Source organism: Salvelinus alpinus, chromosome 20 (assembly GCF_045679555.1).
Source record: "Salvelinus alpinus chromosome 20, SLU_Salpinus.1, whole genome shotgun sequence".
Taxonomy (NCBI): domain Eukaryota; kingdom Metazoa; phylum Chordata; class Actinopteri; order Salmoniformes; family Salmonidae; genus Salvelinus; species Salvelinus alpinus.
Window position 1 is genome coordinate 15266796 of NC_092105.1, and position 25288 is coordinate 15292083.

Genomic DNA, 25288 nt, shown 5'->3' on the forward strand with positions numbered 1-25288 from the left:
TCTGAATAAGTACCTGCTCTAGCCTACCACCATCTGAATGGTTATGAGTCTGAATAACTACCTGCTCTAGCCTACCGCCATCTGAATAGTTATGGGTCTGAATAAGTACCTGCTTTAGCCTACCGCCATCTGAATGGTTATGGGTCTGAATAAGTACCTGCTTTAGCCTACCACCATCTGAATGGTTATGGGTCTGAATAAGTACCTGCTTTAGCCTACCACCATCTGAATGGTTATGGGTCTGAATAAGTACCTGCTCTAGCCTACCACCATCTGAATGGTTATGAGTCTGAATAACTACCTGCTCTAGCCTACCGCCATCTGAATAGTTATGGGTCTGAATAAGTACCTGCTTTAGCCTACCGCCATCGCACGTTCGCTCTTCTTTCAAAGTTCTATTGGATGCTGTATTTAACATTCAGCAAAGAAGAGCTTGCGTCCCTCTTCGAATAGTCTATTGGTATAAAAAATGCAAAAAAAGAATGTCCACCATTCTACTACTCTAGTCTAGCTTTTCCTGCATGGGACTCCCAAGAGCTAAGGAGCATGTTTTAAGGAGAGGCTAGCTGTAAGGGGTGCGTAACTGGTGTCAGGGAAGTCAAATGCAGGAGAGCAGAACTTGGTGAATAGCTGGAGCAGTTTAATATATAAAACTAACGGCATACAAAACAACAAACACATGGGTACAAAACCCGTAGCGCACCAGTAACACATAGCACGAGTACTTACAAATAAACAATTCCCGACAAGGACATGGGGGAAACAGAGGGAAAATATACAACATGTAATTAGGGAATTGAAACCAGGTGTGTGTGAAAACAAGACAAAACAAATGGAATATGAAAAATGGATCGGCGAAGGCTAGAAGACCGGTGACGTCGACCCCGAACACCGCCCGAACAAGGAGAGGAGAGGATCCGACTTCAGCAGAAGTCGTGACACTAGCGGAGCACAGTTGTGTGCATATTGCGCAAGAGACAGATGATATAAGTTAGAAGCTTATTATGCATAGCCCATAATTAATTATCTAAATATAAGGCTAATACTGCATTAAATGTATTACCTGAAAGAGGTAGTCTAGGACATCTATATAGGGCTATACAGTGCCTTCCAAAAGTCTTCATACCCCTCGACTTTTTCCACATTTTGTTACGTTACAGCCTTATTCTAAAATTGATTAAACAGTTTTTTTTACTCACCAATCTACACACAATACCCGATAATGACATCACAATACCCCATAATGACATCACAATACCCCATAATGACATCACAATACCCCATAACCTGGAGAACTCAACCTCTGGGCCTGAAGAGGAGGAAAGTGAGTAAAGGAATGGCCTCATCTATCTGCTATAACAGTGTGAGACGTGCCAGTGATAAGACTGCAAGCACATCGATGCGATTCAGGACACGCTAGAAAAGTGGAATGCGTCGTGACAATGGGAAGCATTTAATGTTCCAGCCACGTCCAGTAGGTGGACTAGAAGCAACCAGCAGCTCAAAGATAAATAGCTGTAGTACACTGAGAATAGTGTTTACTAGAAAAGTTTATTCTGGTTTATGCTTAATATTCTGGATCTATTTGTATTCAAGTCGCCCGCTGAACACTGAACACCGGGCTGTAAATAATACACCCGACTTCACATGAAAGACTGTTGTCCCGCGCCTGCCATCTCCCTCAGCCGTGACACACGTTACTTTCACACTAACTATTTAAGTAACGATTTAATAACTGCAGACACGTTTACGCAGTCATAGCAAGACACACAGAATGTATGCATACTAGCATAGAGTCCAGCTGAGAGTCTTGCTGAGGGAGTTACTGTATTAGGACGACTGACAGATATTAAATACAGCGCTTGGCTTACTGTCTGACATCAGGTCGATACCACCTGGTAGATCTCTCGCGCCAAATGGGACGAGACTAGACCCCAGCAGGTCAATCATCCACATGACGCTTCAATTAATCCACTTTGATTAAATGTACGCTATTTTCTGCCAAATATGACAATATCGGTACATCCTCAAAATTTAACTGAGAATTGAGGTGGTTGGAAGTTAAATTGAACACGAACACCCCTAAAGAGAGCGAATATTCGCGAGAGTGCAGGGTGTTCTTTGTTATGGTTGATCGGCACTGTAGATGACAGTGAGCGCTTCCGCATCGACTCGTAGCGTGCTGTCATTGCGGGAGAATGAATAACGCAAAATGTAGCATATTAAATCAAATACCAAGGAGACGAACACGGATTATACAATGTATCTATGTGGTGGGGTTCATGGTAAGTGCAACATTGTAACCTTTTTTGAAGGCTACATTTGAACACGAAAGTATTGAAGTCACGCTTTAAATACGTAAGTTTTTGGGCGACCCGACCCAATTCACATAGAAATAAAGTTATGAATATAATATAATAAAGTAATAGAGTTATAAATATGTAATTGCTATTGAAAGCAAGTCTAAGAATCGTTAGATCGGTTATATGTGTGTGCATTTTTTCTATGCTTCCCGTTCTTAACTTTAGTTTTTGCATCTTTTACTTTCAGTTTTGTACAGCAGCTTCAAACAGCTGAAAATACAATATATTTGGTTATGGAAAATATATTTCACAGCAGTTTAGATGGTAAAATGATTATCTACACGATATATTATTTTTGTCACATAAACTGAAATTAGACAAACTATTAGAGTTTTAGCAACAGTGTATCTTAAATAACTTTCCTAAAAGGAATAGAGAGAGTGAGAGACAGAGCGAGAGAGTGAGATAGATAGAGAGAGAGAGAGAGAGAGAGAGAGAGAGAGAGAGAGAGAGAGAGAGAGAGAGAGAGAGAGAGAGAGAGAGAGAGACTGAGAGAGAGAGAGAGAGAGAGAGAGAGATAGATAGAGAGAGAGAGAGAGAGAGACAGAGAGAGTTAGAGAGCAGTGCTCACATTGGACATTGAACCTGATAGTTGAGGCAAATGCTTACTGATGACATCAGTTTTTTTAACTGTTGTCTTTTATCAACTTTACAGGGGCTATTTCATGACATTAGGGGCTGTTATGCTATGTAAAATATTGATTCTGGTTTAGGCGGTTCCATCATACAGTGGGGCAAAAAAGTATTTAGTCAGCCACCAATTGTGCAAGTTCTCCCACTTAAAAAGATGAGAGAGGCCTGTAATTTTCATCATAGGTAGTACACTTCAACTATGACAGACAAAATCACATTGTAGGATTTTTAATGAATTTATTTGCAAATTATGGTGGAAAATAAGTATTTGGTCAATAACAAAAGTTTATCTCAATACTTTGTTATATACCCTTTGTTGGCAATGACAGAGGTCAAACGTTTTCTGTAAGTCTTCACAAGGTTTTCACACACTGTTGCTGGTATTTTGGCCCATTCCTCCATGCAGATCTCCTCTAGAGCAGTGATGTTTTGGGGCTGTTGCTGGGCAACACAGACTTTCAACTCCCTCCAAAGATTTTCTATGGGGTTGAGATCTGGAGACTGGCTAGGCCACTCCAGGACCTTGAAATGCTTCTTACGAAGCCACTCCTTCGTTGCCCGGGCGGTGTGTTTGGGATCATTGTCATGCTGAAAGACCCAGCCACGTTTCATCTTCAATGCCCTTGCTGATGGAAGGAGGTTTTCACTCAAAATCTCACGATACATGGCCCCATTCATTCTTTCCTTTACACGGATCAGTCCCTTTGCAGCAAAACAGCCCCAAAGCATGATGTTTCCACCCCCATGCTTCACAGTAGATATGGCGTTCTTTGGATGCAACTCATCATTCTTTGTCCTCCAAACACGATGAGTTGAGTTTTTACCAAAAAGTTCTATTTTGGTTTCATCTGACCATATGACATTCTCCCAATCTTCTTCTGGATCATCCAAATGTTCTCTAGCAAACTTCAGACGGGCCTGGACATGTACTGGCTTAAGCAGGGGGACACGTCTGGCACTGCAGGATTTGAGTCCCTGGCGGCGTAGTGTGTTACTGATGGTAGGCTTTGTTACTTTGGTCCCAGCTATCTGCAGGTCATTCACTAGGTCCCCCCGTGTGGTTCTGGGATTTTTGCTCACCGTTCTTGTGATCATTTTGACCCCACGGGTGAGATCTTGCGTGGAGCCCCAGATCGAGGGAGATTATCAGTGGTCTTGTATGTCTTCCATTTCCTAATAATTGCTCCCACAGTTGATTTCTTCAAACCAAGCTGCTTACCTATTGCAGATTCAGTCTTACCAGTACTTATTTTCCACCATAATTTGCAAATAAATTCATAAAAAATCCTACAATGTGATTTTCTGGATTTCTTTTCTAATTTTGTCTGTCATAGTTGAAGTGTACCTATGATGAAAATTACAGGCCTCTCTCATCTTTTTAAGTGGGAGAACTTGCACAATTGGTGGCTGACTAAATACTTTTTTTCCCCACTGTATATGAAATTTGAGACCCTGGCCTGCAGGCTACCACAACATACATCAAATGTATTAAACATTGTGCCTGCATTTGCCAAAAAATGCATTAATGGATTGTTCTGCAGCCAGTCACTCTAATGCTGATCCAGCTAGTCATAAGAGACGGGTTGAGAACCCATCACAGCACTGTCAAAAAATCCTGTCCAGCAGAATCCAGTCCTTGGAAATCTGTGTTTTGCTCTGAAGGACTTGTTATTCTGAGAAGATCAGGGTCTTCACAAGAACATCAGACTCCATAAAACATATGATAAACCGGGTGGTTCGAGCCCTGAATGCTGATTGGCTGAAACCACAGGCATGACAAAAAATGACTATTTACTAGTCTAGTTACGTTGGTATTCAGTTTATAATAGCAATAAGGCACCTTGGAAGTTTTGTGGTTTATGGCCAATATACCATGGCTAAAGGCTGTATCCAGGCCCTCTACGTTACGTTGTGTGTAAGAACAGCCCACACCTCCTCAGGCCTTATTGTTTAAATAGAATATTAATGAATATCCTGTGGTACAGGATTAGGCTGACGTCAGGTTTATTGAATCTTATGTGGATTGGACACACACTTACTGTAAACTCACAGAATTGGAGCGATACAGATGCGTTTAAAGACAGTATGATAAAGGTTTTATGTGTAATGCTATCCAGATAATACGTATAGAAGTGAATGCTACAGAGTCTCTCAAGAACATTCTCACCCAAAGCCTACTCCCTTGTGGGAGCTCTGATCCACTCTCTCTGTCTCTGTCTCTGTCTCTGTCTCTCTATCTCTGTCTCTCTCTCTGTCTCTGTCTCTGTCTCTCTATCTCTGTCTCTGTCTCTGTCTCTGTCTCTGTCTCTGTCTCTGTCTCTGTCTCTGTCTCTCTCACACATGCACTAACTCCCACACACTGTACGTTTGGTCCCAGTTTGAATGCAGAGTTAGTTTAACGGAGGGAGAATTAAACAGTCCGTTTAATAGGTAGGGCTGTGACATAGCAGGAGCTACAGCGTGACTTCAATCAAGTCTCTGGCAAGAGCTTCTCTGGAGACGGCCTCACAAATACAGATGAACAGGGTGGGAGAGTGTCTATTTCTCTCCTCAGGCCCTGAGCTCTCTCTGTTGTAGGCTAAACTCACAAAACATCAGGCTGGATTAGCTGTACCTTTAGGTCCCTAGTTCATCTCTCTAACCCCCTTCCACAGAGCAGAATCTATGGCTAACAACAATGGTGGTTTGTCTAGCAGTAAAAAAAAACATCTGTTTTATTGTTGGACATAAAAGACTGTAAACACCAAGAAATCAGCTAATAGAGCAACACGTGATCATATACAAATGTAAGCAAGGTTTGAAATTATCACGTTTCAGTCAAATATTATATCTGTTTGTGCTTCTTGCGGTCATTTTGCAGTCTACAAATTATTTGTAATTATGTTCCGGCACTCTGACCATCCGCTCAAGAAAAATCGTCCCGCGGCAGAATCAAGTTGATGATCGCTGCTCTAGTGCCTCGTGACCGTGCTGAATGTAAATTGCAGCGTTTGTGAACCCCACACTTTATAATCTGTTTGAACATTTAAAGCAGATGGTAACGTAACTTTGATGCATGCTGCATGTTAGAAAGGGTGATTTGTCAGGGCAGAGTATTTTAACCCTTCATTTGACTGTGTTTTCATTGGCTATTGATAGGTCAACCTCTGATGATCACGATACTCTGATGCTACTCTTCTCTTTCGCAGTAAAACAACTTCCATAGTCCAATTTTGTTTAGAAAATGTTTTGATGGTGCCATTGTTATAGAGTAAAGGCTTGTGTGACTTCAGCGGTCAGTTGTCGTTCACCTGTGTAAAAAAAAAGCAGTCATTGATAAAGTAAATCAAAATCTCTCTGTTTTAATAGAAGAATTCAGGGAGACACCTCCAGAACAGAAGCATGGACAATGTCTAACTGGCCTCGTGGAGACATGCCTTTTATATCTAATCACCAAGGTTATTATCGGTTTTGGTTTTTATATTCATTTATATTTCTATTAGTTTTAAGATTTTTATTAGAAATTCAGTTAGTTTAAGATCTAGTTTACTCGTTTTTTATTTATTTTAAGTTATATCAAAACATTTGTTGTTTAATTTTTATATTATTTAGTTTTAGTTTTAGGGACAGAAAGAAGGTGTAGTTTATTTTTTGTGTTTTTTGGCACTTCTTGCCACTGTGGGGCAATAATGCATAATGTGATGTGTCATATCATAGATTAGGTTTAAAGGTAGACGTAGCGTGATGACATAGATGCACAAAGTAAACAGTAGTAGTGGGTCAATTTCTGCAACAGCCAGGAGCGCGAGGCTGAACTTCTCTGCTGTTTTGATCCAGTAACTACCACGTTGTAGTAGGGTGAAGCGCCCCTGTGCACATGTGCAGATACTCTTTTACTGTGTGAGAGCAAATTCTTGCATAGTGCTCATCTCAATTCGGGTCACTACCTTTCAAAGTGTGTTACATTCTGGGCATAAAAGGTAAGGCAAAAGCAACCGACTGCAGTGTTGCCATTGTTTATAATGTTGACATTAACATGTCTCCAACCACCATACCCCACATTAGCAAACTGAACATATACAGTATGTGTGTACATCACATGAGTTTTGTAATGTTCATGCAGGTCAGACATGTAGGCGCAAGTCAGACAATTGTTATCCCCATACAAAGGCGGTGACCCGACTTCACAGAAGCGATCGTCTTGAAACCGCCAACAGACTGCATTAACCTTTTTTTAAATTATGTGATCAAAGGTCATGAAGTTTTCACTGCAGTCAACTGCAAGTTTTCAGCAGTTGCTCTTCACCAACATCAACTCTTCACCATTGTGGGAGGCTTTATTGTCAACCAATCATAAGGGTCTCACTAATTGATTGTACAATGTGTACACCCATACTATGATATTATGATTTCAGTTTGTGATTGTGTGATATAAGTGTCAGATACATGTTTACTTCGACATTATAAAGAAAACCTTGTATAAAACAATGGCACACTGCCATGTTGATCTGAACCTTTGCTGTTGGAAAACCATAGTAGTGTCTGACTTGGCTGCTTTAGTTTTACCACTTTACCATGACGTTGTCACTGAGTCTACCTTTAAATTATAAAGTCAATCTCAATGTGACCCGCCACATTCAGAAGCTTGAAAATCCCATCAGAAAAAAAAGCTTGAAAACTTAATTTGAATTCTGCCCCCAAAAGCTAAAACTGAACATAATTCATGATGGTTTTAATTTAGTTCGTTTTGCAGTCAAAGATAATAGTTTCAGTATAGTTTTAGTTTTTCAAACGGGTTTGTTAATTATTTTATCGTTTTTTTATCGTTAAATCGTTTTTGGATGATTATTTTTCATTTCAGTTTTCGTTTACTATAATAACCTTCGATTTTTGACACTTATTTATGTACTGGTTGAAGGTCACTAGACTGAAGGTACAAGGACTGATCAGACAGTACCAAATGTTCTCTAAACATCACCCCGAGAGGCTTGGAAGAAGTCAAAAGACAGTGATTTTTCCACCTGCTACAGAATCACAGTGTTCACAATGTCATCAGTACAATAATAATCCGTTTGTCCTCAGTCCTTGTACCTTCAGTAGCTCTGGCGTCAATTACTATCAAAGGAAATGAGAACAACCTATAGCAGTCAGTGACAAGTCTAGTGACCGTCAACCAGCACACAAACAAGTGTCACAAATAGATCACTGGAAATCATGTGTGTTACAGAAAGGGAAAACTAAAATACACGAAGCATTGTGTTAATCACTCTAAACTGAATGAGAACTTAATTCACCTTACATTTCCCCACTACAAACTTCTTCCTGGGTGTTTGTTGTGGTTGTTGTTTATGTGTTGTCTATGACAGTGTCGTTACTGTAGCTCAACAGTGTTTGAACTAAAAGAACACCTGCTGCAGTCACTCAGTCTATACTCTCTCTCTCTCTCCCTCTCTCTCTCACACACTCTCTTCTGTCTCTGTCTCCTCAACAGGACCTGTTTGCGGTGAGCATGATCATTCCCCTGCTGAGTCACCATGTCAAGGCACTGGGGGCCAGCCCCACCGTGGCAGGTTTAGTAGGTATGAAGATGATGAAGATATAATAACAGGAAAAACAGGAGTTCACATCAGTGTCATAGTTTTTTATATGTTTTTATACATCAGAAGTGGCGGTATAATTTAGCTGTAGCTGGCCAACCTGGGAAATAAAAAAAAATACTTTTATTGCATGAAATATTGTATGAAACAAATGGATAGGGACCTGTGAGGACAACAGATGAAGGAATTGTCTTTTTCTGCTAAATAAGCTTTCTCTCTGCGTGTGAAATCACCAGCTGATATACTTACTCCTTTCATATCACTGTGAGCACTGATTGAGTTCACAGGGTCTGATAGCTTATGCAAAGTGCTACAGCGGCTTACATCATAGGCAAGCTGTAATCATAAATATCTCTAGCGGCTAGCGGCTCACCACTGTTAGCATTGGTCTATTAACAACAGTTCAACATTCAGAATGGGTCATAATCTGTACCTAATGCAATGGTTTATGTTTCAGGCTCCACATATGGGATCCTACAACTCTTCTCCAGCACTATAGTTGTAAGTACTGACGGTGTTCTGAAGACAGACAGTAGTATTGTGGTACTGTATGTCTTGTTGAACGCCAGTGTGTTTCTGGTATGACAGCATAGAGCAGTCACACACACACACACACATACACACACACACACACACTACCTTAAGACCTCACCTGACATGGTGTTTGTGTCCTTTGGTCTCCACAACAATGTCAACATCTGAGGTTCTGATAGGACGTCAGCAGTGACCTGGAGTTGGATGCTCCACCATGCACTAACCATTAACACTCCATTAACATCCACACATCTACATCTCTTAACAAGGTTGATACTGTATGCTGAGAGAGGTCTCCTCTGAAGAGAGACAGAGGTTCTCAGAGTAGAGTCGTGAGAGGCACTTCCCCTTCCCCCACAGTCTCCTGAAATTGGTTTAAATCTCAGGGGTCATGAGACGAATTAAAGGAGGAGAAGGAATCGTTTGTGGCCCCAGTGAACAGACAGGGAGGGAGGGATGGGTTGATGGAGGGAGAAAGGAGGGAGGAAGGGAACAGCCAGGTCCCTGTGGTAATCCCCACAGGCCACATCCAGTATACAGCAAATTCAATTGATTTCATTATACCGTGTGTGATGATTGTGGTTGTGATCGGCAGGGCAGCTGGAGTGACGTGGTCGGGAGGCGGTACTCTATGCTGATGTGTCTGCTGCTGAGTGCTCTGGGCTACTGCTTGCTGGGGATGTCCACCAGCATCGCCCTGTTTCTCCTGGCTAGGATCCCTGTGGGTGAGTCAGACTGGGGGAGAGAGGGGGAGGTAGAAACAATTAGGTGAGTCAGGGAGGAGACTTCTTACTTCAGAGGCTTTAGCCTCGAAATACCTCTACCATTTATCTGAGTCTGAATCGTTCAGGTATGTAAAAACAAAAAAATGCTTTGATGTTTTATATGCACCGTGACTGTCAGTAAAAACAGAATTGATCATTAACATTCTGTTACACACAAACATAAAAACAACTTCTCTGTCATGTGTCCGCTCCCTCTCGCTCTGTCCTCCAGGGCTGTTCAAGCACTCCCTGTCCATCTGCCGGGCCCTGCTGTCTGATCTGGTGTCTGAGGTGGAGCGCCCCCTAGTGATGGGACACTTCAACGTGGCCTCCAGCATGGGCTTCATCTTGGGACCCGTGGTGGGGGGCTACCTCACTGAACATGAGGGAGGCTTCTACATCTCATCCTTCACCTGTGCCGCCATCTTCCTCCTCAACGCAGGTAGGTGGGGGTTCTCCTGCGCCGCCATCTTCCTCCTCAACACAGATAGCTGGGGGTGAGGATGAGGACAGGAGATGGGGCAGGGAAGGAGAGGCAAGGAGAGAGAGGGGAGGAGCAGGAGAGTAGGCAAAGGGTGTGCAAGGCACTTATGTTGGTATTCCCAATTCCAACCAATTCTAAATCACACCTTAACTCTAGCCACTTTGTGGATGTGAAAGGATGGGATGTGTGCTGTCTAACCTTGTGTTTGTTGTGTTCCATCCAGGTCTAGTTTGGCTGCTTCCCTGGAGCGATGCACTAACCCTACGCACCGATGCTAACTCCGACAGCAGCGCTAGCAATGCCAGCTGCCACGACAACGACAACCACTTCACCTCAACACAGCAAAACTGCTCCCAAGGCAACAGCAACAACCAAACTACAGCGTCGGCGGCAGCGGTCACGGGATCGGTGGCTCCAGAGAAGAACCAGAGGAGCTGGAGCTGGGACCTGGACTGGGGGGAGGAGTCCCTGCTCCCTTCTGCCTGGCGTCAGCTCTCTTCGGTGGGCTCCAAGATTAGCAGTGTGGCCTCCTCGGACATGTGGGACCTGTTCCTGGTGCGTCTGCTCATGGCCATGGCCATAATGCTGTACTACAGTAACTTCTCCCTGGCCATGGAGGAGCGCTTCATGCTGAAGCCCAAGGCCACAGGTTATCTAATCAGCTACAGCTCTACCCTGGGGGCCCTAGCCGGGTTCTTGGTGGGACCCATCACTAAACTGTACAGTAACAAAATGTCGGCACTGTTGCTACACTCTTCGGTCGTCACGTGTTGCCTGATCCTGCTCTACGCCGCAGCGCCCAGTGTCTGGCACGTGTTGTTAAGTTCCACTTTCATCGCCATCTCTACAACCATCGGACGCACCTGCATCACTGACCTGGTACTGCAGAAAGGGGGCACTCACGCCAGCGGCACACTCATCGGGGCGGGGCAGTCAGTGACCGCGGTGGGGCGCGTGCTCGCCCCCCTGCTCTCGGGGCTGGCCCAGGAGTTTAGTCCCTGTGGGCCCCCGATTCTGGGGGTAGGGTTGGCGTTAGCGGCTGTCGTCCTGCTGCTGGTCAGGGTGCCAAAATGGGACGGGAGGGGCAAGAGGAAAGAGGCATAACTCTAAGTCACACACAGTGAGAGAGGGAATGAATGAGAGAGGGAGTGAGATGAAAACTACCACAGCACTGGAGACAGAACTGATGCAGAACTGTTGGGGTTGGTTTTTGTTGACGTGTCAGCTGGGTGTTGTTTCATTGTTTGTTTTTTTAGCTGTCGATGACAGAGCCACAACTCCAGCTCTGTTGGTTGGGTCTCGATGTGATGACATCACAGCACCGATAGGACCCAGGTCATCATCGGCATCGCTCTTCCCCCCCCTTTCAGTCCCCCAAACAGACCGGGTCATCATCAGCATGGCTATTCCCCACTTCAGTCCCCCAAACACAGGCGAATGCAAAATGTTCAGTGTTGCCAAGGCGACCGTGAACAAAGCCAGCAACCCTCTGTAAAAGTCATGGGAAGTTGTCCATGCTAAGTTAGCTTAGCGTAGGTCAACAGCATGTCAGTGGCTCATTAGGTTCTTATAACCTAGAAATATTCAAATGTTTATGTCTCTAGTGAGAGGCACTAATTCAATTAAAAGCAACAACATATAAGTCTAATGTTACTCTAATGTAATCCTGCTCTTCCTTAATAACCACTACAAATTGTCCAGGAAAGTATTGGTACTGAAAATGCTAATTTCCCCAAATGCTCTGTTTCTGACCTATCTTATGAGGGTGGACAGCAGGTGAAGGGGCTCCTCTTTCCTCCTCTGGCGCCACATTCTATTTTCTCTCTCTTCTCACAAAAGTGTGCACTCCGTCACCGTCCCTTAAGGGTTGAACATATTTGGATTAGTGTGAATACAGCCACACCAATCCAGTGCTTTTGAATCCTTTTGGGTGAGTGATCTAGTACACACTGGGGAAACGGATCAGAACTTTAACTGAGCTTGAGTACTGGTTGTCCACAGACACATATCTAGGATTCATTTACCCTTCCTAAATCCTAACCCTAACCATGTGTGGGGAAGTAAAACACACTTTCCAAGGATCTTAGGTCGGTGTCTGTGGGTAACGTCATCCTACTTCCTTTTAACCACTACGGTTTCAGGGCCTTTTCAAAGGAAATGTTTACTTTTATAAAAATATATCATGTATTTTAATTTTATATTATTTTCCCTTATTGAGTTTATTACAATTCATAAATGTACTGTTAATTATTATTTTGATATGAATTATCTTATTTTGAATGGAGTTGCCCTTACACTGACCCAAATGCTACTGAATGTTATGAAGACAATTATTGTACTGAATGATTCATATAAAGGAAGTAAAGATCATACCATTTGACAATAAAATAAGTATATTCCTAAACATGTGAATGTTCTTGAATGTAAATGTCAGTTCCATAACTTCAGTTAAATTTTTTTTCGATTTGATGATGGATGACTGATAGTTTGTGTGAGATTTCTTTCTCCTACAAGGTGTTTTTAGCTCTGTTGCTAATGCTGAGTTCATGACATCTCATGATTTCATAAATATGAGCATATGACTGGAGATAATCCACTTGAACACCCCTCCAACTAGTAATTACTAGTGTCAAACTCGTCTAACATCCCTGAGCTCCGACTTCTCCAACATGTTGAACTCTGACGTCACCTACTAAGGAAATTACCTCGATAGCATTTTCAGCAGTTAATACAACCCAAAAAGATACAATAAACCAAATCTATTTATATATATTTTTTTAACACTATAACTTGATTACAAGCAATAGCTGTACTTGTCGTTTATAGTTGTAGCAGCCTGTTTGCCATTAGCCAATCAGCTTTCTTAAAGAGCTCAAAGCACGTGAATGCACACAACTCGTTGCTCCCGGTTTACCAGTAGTGTTTTCAGAGTTTTTCATGAGCTTAGCGTCAGACTTTAAACACTGATCCATCTCTGCGATACAGCAACTTGAACTACTATTTTCTCAAGAAATAAGGTGTCATTTCAACATTATACATCAAGATTTTATTACTTAACTAAAGTAACACAGATAGTCAGAGCAGTGTTCATGAAGACCCTGTTAAGATATTACTGGTCTGAATATCAGACACAAGGAGAAACAAAAAAACTGAAAAGCTAGAAGATAAGAAGTGTCTTTCCTGAAAGTGTCTTCACTTGCATAGAGATATACCAATGTATTAAAATCTACTAAAGAATGTCATTGAAATCTTGCAGGTAAAACCAGGGGTGAAAGTAAATCAAATGTCTTCCTGGTATAGTACAAGCATGTGTACACATAAACATAATGTAGAATGACAAATAGAATCTCTATTAATTTAATAGGATCTCTGTGAGTCTAATAGTGAAGATGAGTCTTTTTGAATTGTTTTACTTGATATCTTATTTAGAGTGATGTGTTGTAAGAGTCTTTGTTCTTCAGAGAGTGGTTGGTTGTAGACCAGTGGTTCTTAACTGCTTTTGCCTCGGGACCCAAATTGAACCAGGTTGTCTCAGTCACGATCCAATATTGGCATCACAAAAATTTTGGGGGGAAAAATGCAATCTGGAAAACTATTTTTAATACTATATTGATAGTAAATGTGAAAATTATATGACAAGGGAACAACAGTCCCACTTTTTTCATTGTCAATAATTACATTTTGCACATATTCTTGATGAAGAATGTTATGCTCACTGGTTTAAGATCTCAAAAGCAACCAAATCTGCTAGTAACTCAATATGGAACACTGTTTTAAAGAAAAATAGTTCAGAGGTTAAATTATAATAAAAATATAGGTTCATTATCAATTCTACACACTTTCTACCTGGTTTTAGTTGTTTAAGTTCAGACTAGGGTATTTAAAAAAAAAGATTTTTACACTGACCCATTAAAAAACTCCCAGTTGAGAATCACTGTAGACAATCCAATTATCCATTCCCCTTGGCTTGTAGGGCATTTTAATCTTGTGGTATTTGACACTTCACAGTTCTGAGATTCTGGAGTCGTTGTAGATTAGAACCCAAGACAGCCTATAGCAGCCCTCCTGCTACTTTCCTGACAGCTGATTAGTCCTCAGGGGTTCTAGGGTTTCCGAGTCTTCCACTGTGGCCTGAGCAGGGGTTTCTGCGTTCCGCTGTCGTCACGGTCACCAGGCTCTGCAGCCCAGGCTGGGGTCGGGGACAAGGGCTGCTGCTCCCCCTCTGGCCTGTGGTCACCGCTGCCATGGTCACCTGAGGAGCCATTATCAGGGCCGTTGGAGGGGTCGTGGCGAGGGACGGGTATCCGGGAGTCACTGGAGGAGTAGTTTAGTCGGGACATGCCACGCCCCCAGGCACCTCTTCCTCCACTCCTCTCATCCACCAGGTCTACTACAGAGCTAGAGGGCACCTCTGTCAGTGTGTTCAGCCTGCGTAGGGGCAGCATTGCTCGGGATGAGGAGCGACTGGGCTGGTTAAACCTGGAGCGGGCTAATGGGTAATCCACCTCCGACATGGTCTCATCATCATCATTACCTGAGTGAAAGAAAGAGACATTGTCAATTTAGTTTAGGATACAAGCATTGAAGTGCAAAGAGCCTAAATATTGTAGAGATTATAGAGTGACACACACACACTTTATTTTGAGCATCACCTGTATGCCTCAGTCTCTGAGGAGGGAACTTTGAGTCCAGACTCTTCCCTGGAGGGAGAGAAAAGTACTTCTGGGATTTGGCCTCATTCTGAGAGAAAGAGAAAAGGGAGGAGGTGAGCGGGGAATAAAGAGAGAGATAAGCGGTTGTACACTTTGATCACAACAAAGGGTTTTCCTGTAACATTTTGTTTTTATCAAATCATGAAATGCTGTACACAGACTAGACCTGCATTACTAACATTAATACTAAAATATTTAGATGAATATCTATTCTAACATTAATACTAAAATATTTAGATGAATATCTATTCTAACATTAATACTAAAATATTTTGATTAATATCTATTCTAACATTAATACTAAAATATTTAGATTAATATCTATTCTAACATTAATACTAAAATATTTAGATTAATATCTATTCTAAAATTACTACTAAAATATTTAGATTACTATCTATTCTAACATTACTAGTAAATGATTTAGGTTAATATATGTTCCTAATGTAGAGTAACAGTCAAACATGTGGACACACCCACTCATTCAACGGTTATTCTTTATTTTTACTATTTTCTACATTGTAGAATAGTGAAGACTTCAAAACTATGAAATAACACATATGGAATCCTGTTGTATGAAAAAAGTGTTAAACAAATCAAAATATATTTTATATTTGAGATTCTTCAAGTAGCCACCCTTTGCCTTGATGACAGCTTTGCACACGCTTGGCATTCTCTCAACCAGCTTCATGAGGTAGTCACCTGGAATGCATTTTAATTAACAGATGTGCCTAGTTAAAAGTTTATTTGTGCAATTTCTATAATTCTTAATGCATTTGAGCCAATCAGTTGTGTTGTGACAAGGTAGGGGTGGTATACAGAAGATGGCCCTATTTGGTAAAAGACCAACTCCATATTATGGCAAGAAAAGCTCAAATAAGTGTCAGGTTTTGGCCAGGACTGTTTAGGTTTTGTTCACTAGATGTCCCCCTTGCACCTTTTTTGTACCTTTTGTTTTTCTTGCTCCAATTATTGTTTGCACCTGTAAGTCATTCCCTTGTTAGTATTTAAACCCTGTGTGTTCCTTAGTTCCTTGCTCAGTGTTTGTAAGTTAGCACCCAGCCCCAGCCCAAGCCTTGTTTTATATAGACTTTTCTCTTGTTGGATTTTCCAGAGGTTCTCTGGTTTTGTTCTTGTTTAGTATTTGAGTAGTCTTTTGAGGTTTGTTTTTCCCTGCTGTTTTTTACCACTTTGTGGATTTTTTGTTGTATTTTGGAGGATATCCATTTTTCATTAAACCACCATCTCTAGTACTGCTGTGTCTGCCTCATCTTCTGGGTTCTGCCAATTATTAAGTGACTGTTTCTCGCACCGGGTCCTGACAATAAGCAAAGAGAAACGACAGTCCATCATTACTTTAAGACATGGTCAGTCAACCCGGAGAATTTCAAGAAATTTGAACGTTTCTTCAAGTTCAGTCGCAAAAACCATCAAGTGATATGATGAAACTGTCTCTCATGAGGAGCGCCACAGGAAAGAAAGACCCAGAGTTACCTCTGCTGCAGAGGATATGTTCATTCGAGTTACCAGCATCAGAAATTGCAGCACAGAGATCAAGTAACAGACACATCTCAACATCAACTGTTCAGAGGAGACTGCGTGAATCAGGCCTTCATGGTCGAATTGCTGCAAAGAAACCACTACTAAAGGACACCAATAAGAAGAAGAAGAACAGGACAATGACCCAACACACCTCCAGGCTGTATAAGGGCTATTTGACCAAGAAGGAGAGTGATGGAGTAATGCATCAGATGACCTGGCCTCCACAATCACCTGACTTCAACCCAATTGAGATGGTTTGGGATGAGTTGGACCGCAGAGTGAAGGAAAAGCATCCAAAAAGTGCTCAGAATATGTGGGAACTCCTTCAAGACTGTTGGAAAAGCATTCCAGCTGAAGCTGGTTGAGAGAATGCCAAGAGTGTGCAAAGCTGTCATCAAGGCAAAGGGTGGCTATTTTGAAGAATCTCAAATCTCAAATATATTTTTATTTGTTTAACACTTTTATGGTTACTACGTGATTCCATTTGTGTTATTACATCGTTGTGATGTCTTCACTATTATTCTACAATGTAGAAAATAGTACAAATAAAGAAAAAGCCTTGAATGAGTAGGTGCGTCCAAACTTTTGACTGGTACTGTAAGTCCGTGTGTTCCGCACCGGTCCGTTTAAGCTGCCGGGTCGGAGGCTGCGTCGGATGCTGGTGTGCCGTCGGATCAGGATCTCTTTTGTCCGGCTGTCGTTGGGCAGGGAGTGCTTGGTGGTGTACGCCGTGGTCTGGAAAAACACACAGAGAAACATACAATACATAAGACACACCCACCGTCTGATAACACGCACTATAACACACAACACATTACATAAAACACACACTGCATAGAAAATCGGATACAACGCCATCATGCAGCAGAGGCCAACATATTGAAGGAAACACGCCCAATCTAACATGGGGTTTCTACATACAGTAGCTCTATCTGTACCACCCTGCTTTAATCTCCTAATGACACACACACTAATGACAAACACACTAACTACACACACGCTAATGACACACACACTAACGACACACACACTAATGACAAAAACACAAATGACACACACACTAATGGTACACACACTAATGACAAACACACTAACGACACACACACTAATGACACACACTAACGACACACACACTAATGACAAACACACTAATGACACACAGACTAATGGTACACACACTAATGACACACACACTAATGACACACACACAAATGACACACACACTAATGACACACACACTAATGACAAACACACTAATGACACATACACTAATGGTACACACTAATGACAAACACACTAATGACACAGACACACACACACTAACTGCACACACACTAATGACACACAAACTAATGACACACACACACACTAATGACACACACACTAACTACACACACACACTAATGACACACACACTAACTACACACACACACTAATGACACACACACTAATGGCACACACATTAATGACACACACACACTAATGACACACACACTAACTACACACACACACTAACTACACACACACACTAATGACACACACACTAATGGCACACACACTAATGACACACACACACACACACACACACACTAATGACACACACACACACTAATGACACACACACACACACTAATGACACACACACTAATGACACACACACTCACACACTAATGACACACACACTAATGACACACTAATGACACACACACACACACACACACACACACACACACACACACACACACACACACACACACACACACACACACACACACACACTAATGACACACACACTAATGACACACACACTAATGACACACAAACACTAACGGCACACACACTAATGACACACAAACACTAACGGCACACACACTAATGACACACACACACTAATGACACACACACACACACACAATCACTAATGCAACACACACACACTAATGACACACACACACGAATGACACACAAACACTAATGGCACACACACTAATGACACACACACACACACACACTAATGACACACACACACACACACAATCACTAATGACATACACACACACTAATGACACACACACACAAGTGACACACACACACACACACACACACACACACACACACACACACACACACACACACACACACACAAACTAATGACACACACACACACAGACTAGTGACGCACACACAATCACTAATGACACACACACACACACACACACTAATGACACACACATACTAATGACACACACACACACACTAATGACACACACACACACTAATGACACACACACACACACACACACACACACACACACACACACACACACACACACACACACACACACACACACACACACACACACACTAATGACACACACACACACTAATGACACACACACACACACACACTAATGACACACACACACACTAATGACACACACACACACACACACACACACACACACACACACACACACACACACACACACACACACACACACACACACACACACACACACACACTAATGACACACACACTAATGGCACACACACTAATGATACACAAACTAATGACACACACACACACACACACACACACTAATGACACACACACACACACACACACACTAATGACACACACACACACACACACTAATGACACACACACACACTAATGACACACACACACTAATGACACACATTAATGACACACACACAAATGACACACACACTAATGACACACACACTAATGACAAACACACTAATGACACATACACTAATGGTACACACTAATGACAAACACACTAATGACACAGACACACACACACTAACTGCACACACACTAATGACACACAAACTAATGACACACACACACTAATGACACACACACTAACTACACACACACACACTAATGACACACACACTAACTACACACACACACTAATGACACACACACTAATGGCACACGCATTAATGACACACACACACTAATGACACACACACTAACTACACACACACACTAATGACATACACACTAACTACACACACACACTAATGACACACACACTAATGGCACACACACTAATGACACACACACACACACACACACACACACACACTAATGACACACACACACACTAATGACACACACACACACACTAATGACACACACACTAATGACACACACACTCACACACTAATGACACACACACTAATGACACACTAATGACACACACACACACACACACACACACACACACACACACACACACACACACACACACACACACACACACACACACACACACTAATGACACACACACTAATGACACACAAACACTAACGGCACACACACTAATGACACACAAACACTAACGGCACACACACTAATGACACACACTAATGACACACACACACTAATGACACACACACACACACACAATCACTAATGCAACACACACACACTAATGACACACACACACGAATGACACACAAACACTAATGGCACACACACTAATGACACACACACACACACTAATGACACACACACACACACACAATCACTAATGACATACACACACACTAATGACACACACACACAAGTGACACACACACACACACACAAGTGACACACACACACACACACACACACACACACACACACACACACACACACACACACACACACACACACACACACACACACACACAAACTAATGACACACACACACACAGACTAGTGACGCACACACAATCACTAATGACACACACACACACACACACACTAATGACACACACATACTAATGACACACACACACACTAATGACACACACACACACTAATGACACACACACTAATGACACACACACACACACACACACACACACACACACACACACACACACACACACACACACACACACACACACACACACACTAATGACACACACACACACACTAATGACACACACACACACACACACTAATGACACACACACACACACACTAATGACACACACACACACACACACACACACACACACACACACACACACACACACACACACACACACACACACACACACACACACACACACACACACACACACTAATGGCACACACACTAATGATACACACACTAATGACACACACACACACACACACTAATGACACACACACACACACACACACACTAATGACACACACACACACACACACTAATGACACACACACACACTAATGACACACACACACTAATGACACACATTAATGACACACACACACTAATGACACACACACTAATGACAAACCCACTAACGACACACCTAATTGCAGCTGTATTCTCTTTATAACACAATGACACAGCAGTCCTTACAGAGAGAGTGCTTTTGCCTACACTCCTGATTACACAACGAGAGTGGATTTTACACACCCCAGCTTTTATGTTTTACCACAATACCCTCTTCTTTCTGTGCCTGTGGCTCTGGGCAGTCACCCAAACGTAGCTGGCCACACCCTGACCTGTCTGAACCATGATGCTTATCTGAACGATACCTGGCTCTGTTTGTGTCTAACGAGCTGCCGTACCTCCCTCTCTCCTGGAAAACACTCATCACTACAGAGAGACGCCCAATGCCCCTAATCCAATATACTTCCCTTCTGTAGATCTGAGAGGATTGGATAGGTATAAGCATCCCTAGGTTATTTGTGTAATGGGTAGATCTAGTACACGGGTTTGGTGATCAACAGACACTCTAACCGGGGCGGCAGGTAGCCTAGTGGTAAGAGCGTTGGACTAGTAACCAGCAGGTAGCCTAGTGGTAAGAGCGTTGGACTAGTAACCAGCAGGTAGCCTAGTGGTAAGAGCGTTGGACTAGTAACCGGCAGGTAGCCTAGTGGTTAGAGTGTTGGACTAGTAACCAGCAGGTAGCCTAGTGGTTAGAGCATTGGACTAGTAACCAGCAGGTAGCCTAGTGGTTAGAGCGTTGGACTAGTAACCAGCAGGTAGCCTAGTGGTAAGAGCGTTGGACTAGTAACCAGCAGGTAGCCTAGTGGTTAGAGTGTTGGACTAGTAACCAGCAGGTAGCCTAGTGGTTAGAGCGTTGGACTAGTAACCAGCAGGTAGCCTAGTGGTTAGAGCGTTGGACTAGTAACCAGCAGGTAGCCTAGTGGTAAGAGCGTTGGACTAGTAACCAGCAGGGAGCCTAGTGGTTAGAGCGTTGGACTAGTAACCAGCAGGTAGCCTAGTGGTTAGAGCGTTGGACTAGTAACCAGCAGGTAGCCTAGTGGTAAGAGCGTTGGACTAGTAACCAGCAGGGAGCCTAGTGGTAAGAGCATTGGACTAGTAACCGAAAGGTTTCTGGATCAAATCCCCGAGCTGACAAGGTAAAACATCTGTTGATCTGTCTCTGAACAAGGCAGTTAACCTACTGTTCCTAGGCCATCATTGAAAATAAGAATTTGTTCTTAACAGACTTCCGTAGTTATTAAATAAAGGTCAAATTGAAAAAAGAAAATAAATGAAATGATGGCCGCATGGTGGAACAAAGAGCTGTCAGACCTGTTTTAGGGCTTAGGAGAGTGGAAGTCGAACGGTTCCAATAGAAAGTCAACACATCACATGATGAATGTCGAAACCAATGATACAATGAGATCTGTGACAGTAACAGGTGTGTTTGTGTTTGCGTTTGTGTTGTGGGGGGGGGGCTGTGAAGGAGTGGGCAGATAATAAGATAAGGTCACAGAGAGAATCCCAACACAAGCACACTCCCTGTGGCTCGTTTTCAAAAGTTGAGGTCACTTATGGAAATGTACTGCCGACCACAGGCATTATGCAAAACAGCACTCACAGGTATGGAAGCACAAACTTTCATGTAACAAACAGGGCTCTGCGTAAGGTAAACCTTGTTAAGGAATCGACTCACCCGTTGTCTGATCTTGTACATGTTCTTGGACAGAATGTCATGCATGTTCATCAGGTCCGCAGCCACAAACTTCCTCTTGGGTTTACCAGAGCCCTTCTTCTCCTCGCTAGAGGAACAAACACAGAAATAACAGAATGTTTAAAAACAATATCATCTTTGTAAATGATATCAGAAATAGGAATGGTGGAGTTATATCACACATGCAGCTAACAAAAATATATGGAAGTGTCTGCTCTACCCAAAATTACAACCAACTAATTGCAGCATTACCACAAAATTGGAGGAGGCAAGTCGAAGGGGGAGAAAGTAAGGAACTTGTTTGTTGGCCTTGCATTAAAGACCGAAATTGCTGATAAATAAAAAAGTATACCAGTTTCATTTAAGGACCAACAAATGTACAACTGTGACATATAGACGGCAAAATAATAATCTCCCAAAAGAGATTATTGATGTACAGATTCCATGGCACATGGTCTATGAACCGATACACAAATACAACCATGCCAGTTCTGCAGATTTTGCTGCGAAGAGACAGAATCATTAGATCACTTGTTTTGGTACTGTCCATAAGTAGCTTATTTTTGGTCGCAGGTTCAGGAATGGCTGAAGAATTGGAACATTTATCTGGAGCTAACTGTGGAAATAGCACTGCTGGGGGGGTTTGAAAAGCCATAGTCAATCGATCAATAATACAATAATACTCTTAGTAAAAATGTTCATCTTTAATTTACAACCTGTAGAAACTATGTGACAAGAAAGGTTCAGAACTGTTGTGAAACATCACAGCACAGTTGAAAAACAGATGGCAAATAGAAATACAAACTGGATGGTTTTCAGAGATAAATGGGAGGGGTTGAGGGGAGCACAAGGGTGGTGTTAAAAATAACAAGATAACTAATATAAAATATACTGTGTCCATAAAATGTATATGCAGTGCATTTGGAAAGTATTCACACACAGCAAAACTGAGCAATCGGTGGAGAAGTTTGCCAAAATGCACCTAAAGGACTCTCAGACCATGAGAAGCAAGATTCTCTGGTCTGATGAAACCAAGATTGAACTCGTTGGCCTGAATGCCAAGCGTCACGTCTGGAGGAAACCTCCAGACCAGCATCATGCTGTGGGGATGTTTTGTGAGTGATCCTTGATGAAAACCTGCTCCAGAGCGCTCAGGACCTCAACTGGGGGCGAAGGTTCACCTTCCAACAGGACAACGACCCTAAGCACACAGCCACACAATGCAGGAGTGGCTTCAGGACAAGTCTCTGAATGTCCTTTAGTGGCCCAGCCAGATCCCGGACTTGAACCCGATCGAACATCTCTGTGCACAACGCTCCACATCCAACCTGATAGAGGTTGAGAGGATCTGCAGAGAAGAATGGGAGAAACTCCCCAAATACAGGTGTGCTAAGCTTGTAGTGTCATACCCAAAAAGACTCGAGGCCTTTACTGAGTAAAGGGTCTGAAATCTTATGTAAATATGATATTTCGTAATTTTTTGTGCAAACATTTCTCAAAAGTGTTTTTTGCTTTGTCATTATGGGGTGTTGTGTGTAGATTGATGGGGGGGGGAAAACAATTTCAAAATGTCATTTAATTCATTTTAGAATAAGGCTGTAACGTAACAAAATGTGGAAAAAGTCAAGGGGTCTGAATACTTTCCGAATGCCCTGTATATATTTGATATACCGTATAAATATTTACATCAAAAAATATTTGGGGAATTGGAAATGATGCAGACAATTAAACTGATGGAAGCCACAATCTATCTGCAAAATTAAAGCGGATCTATCCCCTAAAAAAAGAAAGAAATTACAGAATGCTTAGGTATTACCTATTACCAAAAGAGAGAGCAAGAGAGTGAGAGAGAGAGAGCAATCGAGAGAGAGAGAGGGAGAACAAGCGAGAGAGAGAGCAAGCGAGAGAGAGAGAGAGGGAGAGCAAGCGAGATAGAGAGCAAGAGAGAGAGAGCAAAAGAGAGAGAGAGAGCGAGCAAGAGCTAGAGGGAGAGAGAGGATAAACGTACTGTAGAGGGACAATGGAGGAACCAGCGTTGATGTCGCCAGACACTGTGTCCAATATCTCCATTGCGTTCTGCAGCTCCAGCTTCTTGTAAAGAGCCACAATGCTAGACTCTGCCCGGTTATCCCTGATCAGGATCTTACGCAGGATCCGGTTATTAAACTTCAGAAACCTGACATAGGGGTTGGAGAGACGGTTATTAAACTTCAGAAACCTGACATAGGGGTTGGAGAGACAGTTATTAAACTTCAGAAACCTGACATAGGGGTTGGAGAGACGGTTATTAAACTTCAGAAACCTGACATAGGGGTTGGAGAGACGGTTATTAAACTTCAGAAACCTGACATAGGGGTTGGAGAGACGGTTATTAAACTTCAGAAACCTGACATAGGGGTTGGAGAGACGGTTATTAAACTTCAGAAACCTGACATAGGGGTTGGAGAGACGGTTATTAAACTTCAGAAACCTGACATAGGGGTTGGAGAGACGGTTATTAAACTTCAGAAACCTGACATAGGGGTTGGAGAGACGGTTATTAAACTTCAGAAACCTGACATAGGGGTTGGAGAGACGGTTATTAAACTTCAGAAACCTGACATAGGGGTTGGAGAGACGGTTATTAAACTTCAGAAACCTGACATAGGGGTTGGAGAGACGGTTATTAAACTTCAGAAACCTGACATAGGGGTTGGAGAGACGGTTATTAAACTTCAGAAACCTGACATAGGGGTTG

At 42.4% G+C, this 25288-nt stretch overlaps 2 protein-coding genes across 2 annotated transcripts in view; one reads left to right on the plus strand and one right to left on the minus strand.

Moving 5' to 3' along the window:
• Positions 1–2085: 2085 nt before the first annotated feature.
• Positions 2086–12758, plus strand: LOC139546348 (major facilitator superfamily domain-containing protein 9-like). Its single transcript, XM_071354634.1, has 6 exons — positions 2086–2285; positions 8467–8554; positions 9030–9073; positions 9702–9831; positions 10103–10312; positions 10578–12758. The coding sequence occupies exons 1-6, from the start codon at positions 2199–2201 to the stop codon at positions 11456–11458; spliced, it is 1440 nt and encodes a 479-aa protein (XP_071210735.1). The 5' UTR covers positions 2086–2198; the 3' UTR covers positions 11459–12758.
• Positions 12759–13377: 619 nt separating this feature from the next.
• slc9a2 (solute carrier family 9 member 2) overlaps positions 13378–25288 on the minus strand; it is a 39545-nt gene continuing 27634 nt past the window's right edge. Inside the window, exons 9-13 of the mRNA XM_071354635.1 lie at positions 24560–24727; positions 22534–22639; positions 17227–17343; positions 15007–15094; positions 13378–14888 (exon numbers count right to left, since the gene is read on the minus strand). Coding sequence (XP_071210736.1) covers positions 14458–14888; positions 15007–15094; positions 17227–17343; positions 22534–22639; positions 24560–24727 — 910 coding nt within the window. The 3' untranslated portion in view covers positions 13378–14457. The remainder of the gene's footprint in view (positions 14889–15006; positions 15095–17226; positions 17344–22533; positions 22640–24559; positions 24728–25288) is intronic.